General features: G+C 43.6%; 1 protein-coding gene across 9 annotated transcripts in view; it reads right to left on the bottom strand.

The window, feature by feature from the left end:
• The window catches only part of CD53 (CD53 molecule), a 30,579-nt gene extending 23,328 nt beyond the window's left edge, over positions 1-7,251 (bottom strand). For 3 of the 9 annotated variants that reach the window (XR_004536820.1, XR_004536823.1, XR_004536822.1), the window contains exon 1: positions 2,755-7,251. Coding sequence is in view for 2 of the 9 variants with exons in the window: in XM_033918960.1 (XP_033774851.1) it covers positions 3,258-4,916 (1,659 nt within the window). In the remaining 7 variants the exon portion in view is untranslated. Of the gene's footprint in view, positions 1-2,753 lie in introns of those variants that run through there. The other 6 variants (XR_004536824.1, XM_033918961.1, XR_004536821.1 and 3 more) reach the window with 5 other exon arrangements.
• Between the last annotated feature and the right edge of the window lie 5,551 nt (positions 7,252-12,802).

Here is a 12,802-nt window from a genome sequence, read left to right as displayed (position 1 = left end):
GGTGTCCAATGTCGGTCCTCGAGGGCCGCAATCCAGTCGGGTTTTCAGGATTTCCCCAATGAATATGCATGAGATCTATTTGCATGCACTGCTTTCAATGCATATTCATTGGGGAAATCCTGAAAACCCGACTGGATTGCGGCCCTCGAGGACCGACATTGGACACCCCTGATCTAGAATGATCACTCCGTATCATTCATCTCGTTCTCTCCGATCATCATCTCAAGGTTTACTATCGGTTCCATCCCTAAAAATTGTGGGAACAAGGAGAAATGAAATGTTCTCTGTTTTAGCTCCTCAAACCTGGAATGCTTTACCACTTTATATTAGACAGGAAAAAGACCTTCTCTCTTTTAAAAAACTTTTAAAAACATTTTTATTTAACGACGCTTTTAATAACTAAACGACTAAACTAATGTGTATCTCTTTTTAAAATTACTTCCCCCTTCCCTATGTTTTTTATCCTTTTATGTTTTTTTCTTGCTTAAAATATTGTAACTTTTCCCTTTTTCCCTTTTGTATCATGTTTGTCACTAAGCCACATGTAAAAAGAAACTCTCTAGCACTTTGACTTTTTACTTGTCTCTTAATAATATTTGTTGTCTAACACATTGTCTTAAAATTGTTTTAAAGTTGTTTTAAAATTTGTTTGTTTCCTTTTACTTTATTTTAATATTGTTCATCGCTTAGAATGTTATTAATAGGCGATTTATCAAATACATTTGAACTTGAACTTGAACTTGTTTGATGAACATTTCTGTTTTTTCCTCTTTATTTTCCATCTTTCGGTTTTAGATTTCCGCTTACGGCCTTCCTCTTTCCCTGGACCTACCTGAAGAAAGTCCACCACCCTTTTTTTTATGAGTTTAACCACCGTTTTCCACCTTCACTTTTGACTTCCTGATCCCTTTCTTTATTTTTCTTGGCTATATCTTCTATATAAGTGAAAAACCGACATTATAGAACTTGCACTTAGCGACCATCATCCCAGAGCCTAACTATGGGCAACCTTTTCTGAATTCCCAAAATGAAGTAGGCCTATGGTGAAGAGGTGGGGATGAGGATGAGGATGAATGAGCTATGACGGCTTTTAGGAGCAGCGAAAAAGAATTTTCTTGTACTAATGGTGATAAGACAGCAGGCAGGATACTGCAAGTACTGGGGGGTGGGGGGGGGGGGGGGAGAGGAGAGGACTATTGAAGGGAGCTGTGGGAAGCAACAACAAATAATGGAGCTGGAATACTCCACTGACAGATCTAGAAAACCAGCAGGGTGTCTACTGTGTACCCCTGAATCATGTGGTGACACCCAGGAGCTCTATGTGGCTTCTTTACCCAGGGATTTTCAAAGAAGCGATTCAGAATGTGCACATTTGGATGTAGGTCTGTCCAACTCGCAGCAGGTTACATTACATTACATAACATTAGTGACTTCTATTCCGCCTATACCTTGCAGTTCAAGGCGGATTACAAAAGAGCTAACTGGACATTTCCAATGAAGTTACAATATATATATATATTTTTTTGTTACAAAAGAGGTGAGAAAGCTAGATAAATTCAGGAAGAACTTGCAATTGGATAGTAAGATGACTGTAATTTATAGGTAATAACAAAATACGTTACATTTAGGTTACAAATAAGAATACATTACAGTTCAGGGATCTGTATTCTTGGTTGGTGTTTTGAGGAGGAAGAGATTACCTAATTGGAGGCTTTGGGAGGAGAAATTACCTGGGAGGAGGGGGAAGGGGGGGGGATTAAATGTGCAGTTAAGGGAAAGGAAAAACATTTAAAATCAGCATTTTATACTTTAAAAAGCAAAATTGGAACAAAATATTTCTTCATTTTAAACTATCTTTTCAGGGCAAGATTAAATTTTTCATGACATTCAGCTAAAGGAAGAGTTTCAAACAATAGGTTCTGAATTTTTATTTGTCAAGGACTTTCTTTATAATGTCTGTTTTCGAGGCTCCCTGTGTTGTGCTATATATACAGTACAGTCCATATGTTGTTAACCCTCCTCTCAAAAATCTGTGTCTTGAAAATGAGAGTCCTAATTCTTTTTTTAATTTTTTTTAATAAATTCTATTATTTTCCAATATGAACAGTGCAACATAAATATATACATCTAAAACAAATCAAACCATTAAGAAGCACTTTTGAACTACAGAAATTAAAAGACATCATTACCCCCCAAACAAGTTTCAAGTTTCAAGTTTATTAACTTTTTAATATACCGACCATCACCAAGTATCTGGCCGGTTCACAGTACAATTTATAAAAAGAAAAGCAAAGATAATATTTAAAATATAAAATGTGGTGAGTAAACATTAAAGACATAATTGACTAACATGAAAGTGAGGATATGAGGGGAAGGGGAGGGAAAGTTACATATTCTGGAGAAGAGAGGGAAATAGTGGGGGTAGGGAAACACATATTGGGTAAAAGAGATATAAGATATAAATTTATAACTATATATCTTAAATAGATGCAAGAAAAGCTGCTAAAGGGCTCCACACTAATCTAAACACCTTGTTATTGCCCAATAATTCTATTTCTCACCCAGTGTCCCTTCAGATGCCTGCCCACTGCTCCGGGTCCATGGGCAGAAAGACATACAGTAAACTCAAACCGTCCATGACACTCTGCAGACAACATTTCTAAATATTTGCTTGTATATTTTCCTTAAGTAAGATATGCCCCGAAAGCAAATTCAAGGGGGTCTTAAAGAAAAGAGTGAAAATCGGAGCCTTACCTTGGATCTGTGGATATTTCTCCTGGGACTTGAGTTAAACCCTTCCAGATGATTGTGAGATCTAGTGCTGAGCCCTTCTTAGTAAGTTCTGGTTTTCTGGTGCAGCTTCTCTGTAGCTGGTGTGTTTCCTGGAAGAGGAAGCAACAAGGCGATGCAATACAGTTGGGTTTTTTTTTTTTTGTTGAATCAATTTTTATTATCAAATAACAAAGGACAGGCCAATGTGCAATAACCACAGCAACAGAAGAAAACAATCAAAAATAAAATAGTAGATCCAACAATCCCACCCAAACCACCCCCCCCCCCAAACCCCCTAATCTGAAGCAGGAATAACTGTAGTGCAGTAGGCTTGGACTCAGATAGCCCACTGCCAAAGACAATGATTGACTCCAACACTGAAAGAAAGAAGAAAGAGAGAAAAAAGAAAGAAAAGAAAGAAAGGGAAAGAGAAGTATACCTGGCGCCCCTCAAAGATGGAAAACAAGCCCGGGTCTCAGAAAAAATCACAAGGAATTTAGAATGTCACTTCTAGCCCGTGGTGATAATGAAAAAAGGTAAGAATCCCAGATCCGAAGAAAGAGTCGCTTTCGTCGTAAGCTATAAGACGCATCTTTACGCTCCAGCAGCAGCAGAGCATGCAAACGATTCCTCCAGTCCCAAAAGGATGGTAAAGTTTCTCCAATCCAAACAGATAGAATTACCTTCTTCCCCAAGACACCCACCCGTCTCATAAACTGCCGCTGACCCGAATCAGATAAACGGAAGGCCTCATACTTATCCAGCAAGAGACCAGCTGCAGAGAAAGGTAATGCAGTGCCCAAAATGCTCTCCACATAAGATAAAACCTGCCGCCAAAAACGGTTGATTTTCACACAGGACCAAAAGGCATGGATAAACGAATGGGGTTGCTGGAGACACTTAGGGCATAAAGGAGAATCCTTGTAACCTGAATAATATAACTGACTTTTCATGAAATAGCCCCGATGAAGTACCCTAAACTGACACTCCCGTAGATCTGCATTAACAGAGACTCCCGGGATTCTTGCAATCAAGGAAGGGAGATCTAAAGCATCCCGTGCTATCCCCAGATCCTGGCACCAACGGGCGTGTAGGACAGCACGATCAGTCGGACCCAATAATCGATGGAAGTCCTTATAAAGACCAGAAACTGTAAACCCATCTTCCAAATAGGGATCCAGCAGTGCCGCAAATCTGTCCTCAATAAGAAAAGCCAAGGCAGTTCGGGGGAGGGATCGAACATAATGATGAAGTTGCCGAAACGCAAGAAAGTCACCCACAGAAAAAACACCCGACCGGACCAGAGCATCCCAGGACAGTAAAGAACCATCAGCCTGGAGAACATGGGTAAGCAACGTGAAATCCCGGGATGCCAATTTACGAAAACTAGCAGTCTCCATGCCGGGGCTGAATTGCAGATTCCCCTGAATAGGTAAGTATCTAGTAATCGAGGGAGTACCATTCCAGGAGTCCAACACATAAGACCAAATAACGCGTAGCGAGTGCAACAACAAACTCCCCCGAAGTGGCGCCGGCAAGGCAGAATGGGGCGTGTGCACCAAGGACAGAATATGCCAAGGTGCAAAAAATTCCTTCTCATAGAATTTTGGAATAAAATCCTGGCGATCCGAAAGCCACTCCCCCAGAAAACGCATCAAACAAGCAGCATTGTATAACCGAAAATGTGGTAACCCCAGTCCCCCTCCTCCCCACGCACCGAACAGATAATGCAACGCCACCCGTGGTCGCCGTCCCCCCCAACAAAATCGAGAAAGCATAGAATGTAATTTAGTAATATCCCGTTTCAAGAGCCATAAAGGGAGCAACTGCAAAGTATAAAGCCATTTTGGAAAAAGGACCATATTAAACAAATGGATCCTGCCCAACAAGGACAGAGGAAGAGGAGACCAACGAGCAAAACACTCAGCCGAAGAACAGAACAAAGAATCAATGTTAACACGATATAACACAGAAGTACGAGGCGTCAACAAAATCCCTAAATAACGAAACGAGGAAGAAGCCCATTGAAGAGGAAAGGGTCCAGGCCAAGAGTCCCGCAAAACCGAGGATGTGGCCAACGCCAGAGATTTATCAAGGTTAAGCTTAAAACCAGAATAGTCTCCATATTCTTGAAAAGTGGCCATCAGATTGGAAAGAGATATTGCGGGGTCCGAGATATGGACCAGGAGATCGTCCGCAAAAGCCGAGATTTTAAATTCGGATGAACCAATTCGAATACCCGAAATAGCTCCATTAAGCTGAATATCACGGATCAAGGGATCCAACGACAGAGCAAAGAGCAATGGGGAAAGGGGGCAGCCCTGACGCGTGCCACGACATATGGGGAATGAAGGAGAACAAAGTCCATTGGCCCAGACAAAAGCTGTAGGAGAATGATAAAGCACCCGAACCGCATCCTGAAAAAAACCCGTTACACCATACCGAGTTAAAATCTCAAATAAAAAATTCCAAGAGACCCGATCGAAGGCCTTTTCAGCATCAAAGCTGACCAATAGAGAAGATAAGACGCCAATATGGATCTAATATTTTTCACACTAGTACGCCCCTGCACAAATCCCACCTGAGGGGAAGCAATCAAATCAGGAAGAACACAAGCCAATCGATTAGCCAAAACCTTGGCGAACATTTTGGCCTCCACATTCAGCAGCGAAATGGGGCGGTAAGAGGAAGAGAGGGCCGCATCCTTATGGGGCTTCAATAGCACTACTATTTGAGCCGAAGTGAGAGATTCCGGAAGGGCACCCCGCTGAATGGCTGCTGTGAAGGTATCAGCTAAGACTGGAGCTAATGTAGGAAATAGAAGTTTATAGAATTCCATCCGGAAACCATCTGGTCCGGGGGCCTTTAACAAGGACCCCTTCTGTATGACTCCTGCTACCTCCTCAGCCGTTATAGGGGCATTAAGTTTAGCTACCGCCCTATCAGACAAGCACGGAAGGGGAAGGCCATCCAAATATGCCGTGCCTTCCATTAAATCAGATTGTTGTGAATAAAGCTTCCTATAATAGTCAAAAAACACTGCATTAATCTCAGTATCCGTCCTGACCTTATCCCCCCCTGCTGATCGAAGTTGCAAGATATGAGTTCGACCCGCCGATCGACGGACCACCTTTGCCAGAAGCGCCCCACGTTGATTTCCATGGCAAAAAAATTGATATCTATAATAAGCGAGCGACTTGACTGTTCTAGCATGCAACAATTCCTGAAGCTTACACTGGGAGGCTAAGAGCTGGGAGCGCAAAGAGGAAGCGTGAGGCTGACTATAAAGCCAACGGAGGTTACCAATCCTACGTTCCAACTGTAAAAGCTCCCTATCCCGAGCACGACGTTGATGGCTGGAATATGCCATGATCTCACCGCGGAGTACCGCTTTCGCAGCCTCCCAGAAAAGCGTAGAATCAGCCCAATGTTCAATATTATGGAGTTGATAGTCAGACCATTTTTGAAGCAGGAATTCCTGAAATTTCGGGTCCTGATACAAACGGAGCGGAAATCGCCAACAGAAGGAACCCGGTGGAGAGACATCCAAATGCAAGATTAACAAAAGCATGGCATGATCGGAAACGTCAAAGGAACCAATCGTGGCCGATTCAATCCTAGAAAACAAAGTGCTAGAGGTCAGCCAGTAATCAATCCGGGATAAGGAAGCATGAGCTCTAGATATGTGAGTATAATCACGCTCCCCTGGGTGAAGCGTCCGCCAAACATCAATAACGTCCAAGGATGAGCAAAGTAAAGAAATACCCTTAGTGGGATGCATCCGATCCTGGGGAGCAGGAATTGATTTATTCAACAAGGGGTCATGAACACAATTGAAATCCCCCCCCCCACAAGCAAAGGCACATCCGAATGTTGACCAAGAAGGCGAATAAGTGAGGAGAAAAATCGAGAGTCATAGTTGTTAGGGGCATAAACATTACCAAGAATCAGGGGCTGATGATTAAATAGCACCTTGGCGATGATATACCTACCTCCAGGATCCGTCCACTGCTGTTGAATAACAAAGGGTAACCCCTTCCGAATCAAAATCAAAACCCCCGCCTTACGGTTGTTCGCAGGTGCCCCCAAATGATGGCCAACCCACCAGGTCTGAAGTTTAGCATGCTCCGCCGCTGACAGATGCGTCTCCTGCAAGAAGACTAAATCAGCTCTCTGACGGTTCAAGGCTCTCAAAATCTTATGTCGTTTAATAGGCGAAGTGACAACATTTATATTCCAGGAAATACATCTAAGAGGCTTCATGAGAAAAAGGATAAAGACAAAGATCAGGCAAAAATCCAAAAAGAAAATCGAGAGCAAGGCCGTCCCAGCCAGCGACCAGCAACCAGAACCTCAATCTAGACCCGAGCATCCACCAAAGGATAAAAGGCCAAATACAGGGCACCAGGAATACGAAAAGAGAAGTAGGAAAGAAAAAGAAGGAGAAAGAGGAGAGGAAAGAGAAAGAACAAAAGAAAACCCCAGCATATCCACCCCCCCACACCTCCCCCCCCACCCCTTCCCCATCCCTCATGCGACCCTCTAGTGGTCCAAGGGTCCTGTGGATCAGCTCCCAACTCCCCCTCCCAGCAAACTATACCTACAAGAAATCACCCCCAGCCACTCAGATCAATCCCACCTATAGACACACAAAATGAAAGCACCCTTGAATCCCACCCCAACCAATACATAAACAATTCCAACAACACGTAAGATGTCCAATAGCAGGTTGGGCAGCAAAAATGGACAACCACAAGTCATAACAATGTAATGCACTAGAAACACTACATAATGGCTCAAAAGAGCCTCCATATGTACCACCAAAACCACCCACCCAACAGTCAAACACTCCCACCCTTATCCGACTCATGCACACCACTCCCTCAACCGGTCAACAACTTCAATAAAGAGCATAGCATCCCCTCCAACACAAACAGGCATTCCCCCCCCAGCCATCCACACATTCCAGGAAAGAAGGAAAAGAAAATGTCCCAAATAAGTCCAGAGCAATCCATCGCCCCAGGCTCCATAGCAAGGCCTTCAAGCCAGCAAAAAGAAGGCACTGCAACGATCAGGCCACCGCGTGAGCGGGCTGCTAGGCGCTGAGGCCCCCAGGAGACAGCAAGCTGAGGCAGTACATAGGGTTCCGTGCTCCAAACAATCTCCAACCTAAAACAGAATAACTAAATCCAAAGCAGTCAAGGAGCCGGGTCTGGTGCCTGCATGGAATGTAGAAATCGAAGAGCTTCAGCCGCCACAGTAAAGAAGCGGGTCTGACCAGCATGTCTGATCCGCAAGCGGGCAGGATACAGCAGAGCAAAAGGAACTTTCATCCGAAACAGCTGGGAACAGATGGGGGTGAATTCCTTCCGTTTGGCTTGCAAAGCTGGAGAATAATCTTGGAAACACAGCACCCTGGAGTTGTCATACATCAGGGGGTCCCGGAGTACGAATAGCTCTCAGAATCTCTTGTTTAAGGGCTGAGTTCAACAACTTAAGTATGACGGTGCGAGCTCTCGAGCCAGGCTCACCCAGCGGGCCCAAACGATGAGCACGTTCAATTCGCAGTGGACCATGCGCTGTTGTTAGGTTTAGAGTGCGCTGCAGCCAAGATTCTAAAAAGGAATGGAGCTCACCATCCTTCACTGACTCAGGCAAGCCAACCAGTCGCAGGTTCCCCCGGCGGGACCTGTTCTCAAGGTCCTCAAGCTTAACTTCCATGGCAACAAGCTGAGCACGTAGTTGCTGATGGTCCCCCTCACGTTGCTGCACTCGATCCTCCAAGGCAGTGAGACGTTGCTGGTAGGAGGAAAACTCGCCCTGCAGTGTTTCCAAGCGAGTATCCACCGAGTCCAGTTTGTCCACAATTGGCTGCAATTTCGTGGTTAGAGATCCCTCCAGGAGAAGCTTTACCTCCGCTACGATCTCGGATACCCACGCGGTCGGCGCCGGGAGCGGCGGGGGGGGGGGGATTCGCGGTCGGCCATCTTGGAGTCACCCGCACGGCCGCGATCCCTCTCCCGACGGGGCAATCTGCTGGTCATAAAGCCCCAATCCCGCTAAAGAATACAGGTGGAAGGCAACAGCGATCCAAGCACCAAACCGCGGAGGCAAAATCGCGGCTCTCGGGGTCCAAAGCACGCTGATGGTGGGAACGGGATCGGGAGCTTACCCCACCGACGTCTGCTCAGCAGCTCGACATCACGTGACCCCCCCTTGGTTTGTTTTTTTTTAATGACAGAAAAGAAAACAGATGAACATTGATGAGAGACAACTTATAGGGTTAAAATAGAGTAGTGTAAAAGGTGGAACAGGTAAATATAAATTAATTATTCACTCTTTCAAAAGTACGAAGACTAAGAGATACTCCATAAAGTTACATAGTAGCACATTTAAAAACAAATTTTAAAAAAATATACTTTCTTTTCACTCATCTCATAGTTAACCTCTGGAACTCATTGCCAGAGCAAATGGTTTGGACAAGTTCCTGGATCTAAAGTCCATAAACCATTATTAAGGCAGACCTGGGGAAAGCCACTGCTTATCTCTGGCACCAAGTATCGTGGACTCTTGCTATATTTTGGGAATGTGCCAGGTACAGGAGCCCGTTCTATGGGTGCCACGGAGTGCTGAGCACCCCGAGATTGAAAAAACTTCTTAATTGTGTCCAGGGATGGCTAATTTGCCTTGTGTTTGGCACTTTTATCATTCTGAAATCTTAGCACCTGTCCTGACAGGTTCTTCTGAGCTGAATTGGTCACTATTCGATACTAAGCTAAATGGACATAATAACATAACATAGTAACATAGTAGATGACGGCAGATAAAGACCCAAATGGTCCATCCAGTCTGCCCAACCTGATTCAATTTAAATTTTTTAAATTTTTTCTTCTTAGCTATTTCTGGGCAAGAATCCAAAGCTTTACCCTGTACTGTGCTTTGGTTCCAAATGCCGAAATCTCTGTTAAGACTTACTCCAGCCCATCTACACCCTCCCAGCCATTGAATACTAGCAAGTTGAAGACGGATGGGGCAAGCCTTAAGCCTCCAAATAGTATGTCTTGGAATTAAAGAACCACAGTGATTGCATAGAATAAAGGTCATCTTATACTTATACAAAATACCGCGGTGAAGCTAATTTACAAAGCTAAAAAATATGATCATGTTACCCCTCTGCTAATTAAATCCCATTGGCTTCCGATAAGCCATCGCATCACCTTTAAATTATTGCTTTTGGTGTTTAAAGCTTTAAACTTTAATGAACCCCAATTTATTAACAGATGGCTTATCCCCTATAGTATAACACGATCACTTCGTTCAACTTCATTTAATCTTCTTTCCGTGCCTTCAATTAAAATGATAGGAACTAGAAGACACGACATGTTCTCAGTTATGGCCCCGCATTCATGGAATCCTTTACCACAATACATCAGAGAACTAAAAGATCTAACACTGTTTAAAAAAACGTTAAAAACCTTTCTTTTTAAAGATGCGTATGGATCTTAGGACACTAAAAAATCGATTATTTTTTAACTACAACCTTGAATCTTTTTTTTTTTTTTTTTAATTTTTTTGTATGTTTTTTGTATGTTTTTTGTTTTTGTTTTGTTTTAAACAGCTATTATTACCCCTCTTCTTGTTCTTCCCTTTTATGTTTTTTCTTCTCTTCTATCAAAAATTGTAACTATTCCCCCTTTTAACCACACATGTCTTGTAAGTCTTACCCACAAAATTATTTTAAAGTTATGTCTACACTCAGTCTGTTAAGTTTGTTAAATTTTAACTAACAACAAATTTGTTTTTATGTCAACATTAACATTTATTTGTTTAATTTTATTAATTTATGTTATTATTATTGTACATCGCCTAGTAATTTAAATAGGCGATTCATCAAGATTAAATAAACTTGAAACTTGAAACTTGATTGGTTGTGAAGTGACTTGATTTGAGTAGTCCTGATTATTTGGGTCTCTATATATGAAAAGTGGTCCCTGGGGTTGGTGGGACTTTCTCTCTTACCCAGTCTCACAATTCTTATGCAATAGATGATAATGTAAAGATCCACTGAGCTCCAGCAGGGAGCTTTAGGCAGATTTGGAGATGTTGAACAACAGGGAAACAAGATTGATAGAGACATTTAAATACCTACGTAATATAAATGTGCATGAGTCGAGTCTCTTTCATTTGAATGGAAACTCTGCAATGAGAGGGCATAGGATGAAGTTAAGTGGTGATAGGCTCTGGAGTAATCTGAGGAAATACTTTTTTACGGAAAGGGTGGTAGACGTATGGAACAGTCTCCTGGAAGAGGTGGTGGAGAGTAGACTGAGACTATGTCTGAATTCAAGAAAGCTTGGGATAGGCAGTGGGATTTCTTAGAGAGAGGAAGAGATAGTGGATGCTGTGGATGGGAAGACTGGATGAGCCATTTGGCCTTTATTTGCCATAATGTTTCTATGTTTCTATAACCATAAAACTCAATGACCTCACAATGCAGGTGTAAAGAGCCTTAGCCTATAGGAAGAAGAGATGCAAATGTTAAGAGCCTTAGCCAATAGGGAGAGGAGGAGATAGTGGATGTTGCTGATGAGCCATTTGGCCTTTATCTGCCATCATGTTTCTATAACCATAAAGCTCTATGACCTCACAATGCAGTTGTAAAGAGCCTTAGCCTATAGGAAGAGGAGATGCAAATGTTAAGAGCCTTAGCCAATAGGAAAAGGAGGAGATAGATAATGGTGCAGATGAGCAGACTGGATGAGTCATTTGGCCTTTATCTGCCATCATCTTTCTATTTTATTATTTATATACCACTTATATACTAAGTGGTTTAACATTCAGGTACTTTAACAGGTATTTCCTTTCTCCTCTCCACCCCCATGTGCATCAGCTTTCTATCCCTCCCTCTAATCCCCCTGTGTAACAGTTTTCTATCCCTACCTCCTAACCCCCTGTGCAGTACCTCTGGACCCAACCAATACTCCCACTGTGAGATATGGCATTTCTTTGGGATTCCAACAGCAGCAGCAGCAGCAGCAGTAGTGGTGATGGCCAACCATTTTGCACAGCGTCAAGCGGGCTGTTTGTGGCTTGCTCCGCTAGGGCTTCTCTCTGCTGTGTCATCAGTGACAGCTGCTTTAGAAGGCAGGCCCGGAGGTATGTGAATTCTCTCTTTGTCGGCAGCCTTAACTTGCTGCTCTGTTTGTGTCAGGCCTTCCTCTCTGTCGGTCCCGCCTACTTCCTGCTTCCGCGAAGGCCGGACCGGGCAAGGAGGAAAGCCTGATGCCAGCAGATCAATGAAGTTTCTAAACCATGATGCCAACCCTGGGAGCACTTTCATGGTCTTCACCCAGGGTGGACTGCCCCCCTGCCCCCTCCCCTTTGGTACACCACTGCAGAGGGCACATACTTCCAAAGCTTGTGATGTCATTGCATCCATATCCGTGCATGCTCAGAGGTCTTCCAGACATGACTCCAAGCTCGAGGAAGGAGAAGAGATTTTTTTGGGGGGCAGGGCTGGGGTAGAATAGGGTGTGACATGTGTGGGCTGGGGCGGGGCCACATGTCTGGGTTTTAGCTGGTAAACCTAAGGGAACTTCATAAAGAATGTGAGAAAATGACCTGGTCCTGGTGGCAGTACTGTTCCCTGCTATGAAGAAGGCCCCTGGTTTAATCAAAGTCAGTTCTTTGGTGCAGATGCAGCATTCACGGATCCAGATTGGTATTGGGGGAATAGGGAGTCATGGTGATTGCTGAAGGTGACACCCAGTGACCCTATACAGAGCCCATGAGCCCCAGGATTCTGGTGAAACCTAGGTGCAGAGCCCCTGGCTGAGAAAGGTCATTGCAGTTATCTGACTCAGCACTTTGAAGGGAATTATAAAGCAGGGAAAACTCCCTCCAACAGTTGTAGCTCAAGGCTCATGATACCAGGATCCCAACAGTAGTTCCAGGTGCAGTGGAGGCTTAAAAGAGCTGTCTAAAAAAAAACAAAAAACCCAACAGAGATTGAGAGAAAATAGTTTTTCCA

This window comes from Geotrypetes seraphini, chromosome 13 (assembly GCF_902459505.1).
Source record: "Geotrypetes seraphini chromosome 13, aGeoSer1.1, whole genome shotgun sequence".
Classification (NCBI taxonomy): Eukaryota; Metazoa; Chordata; class Amphibia; order Gymnophiona; family Dermophiidae; genus Geotrypetes; species Geotrypetes seraphini.
The sequence above is the reverse complement of the archived record's forward strand: the minus strand, read 5'-3'. Positions and strand labels throughout refer to the sequence as shown.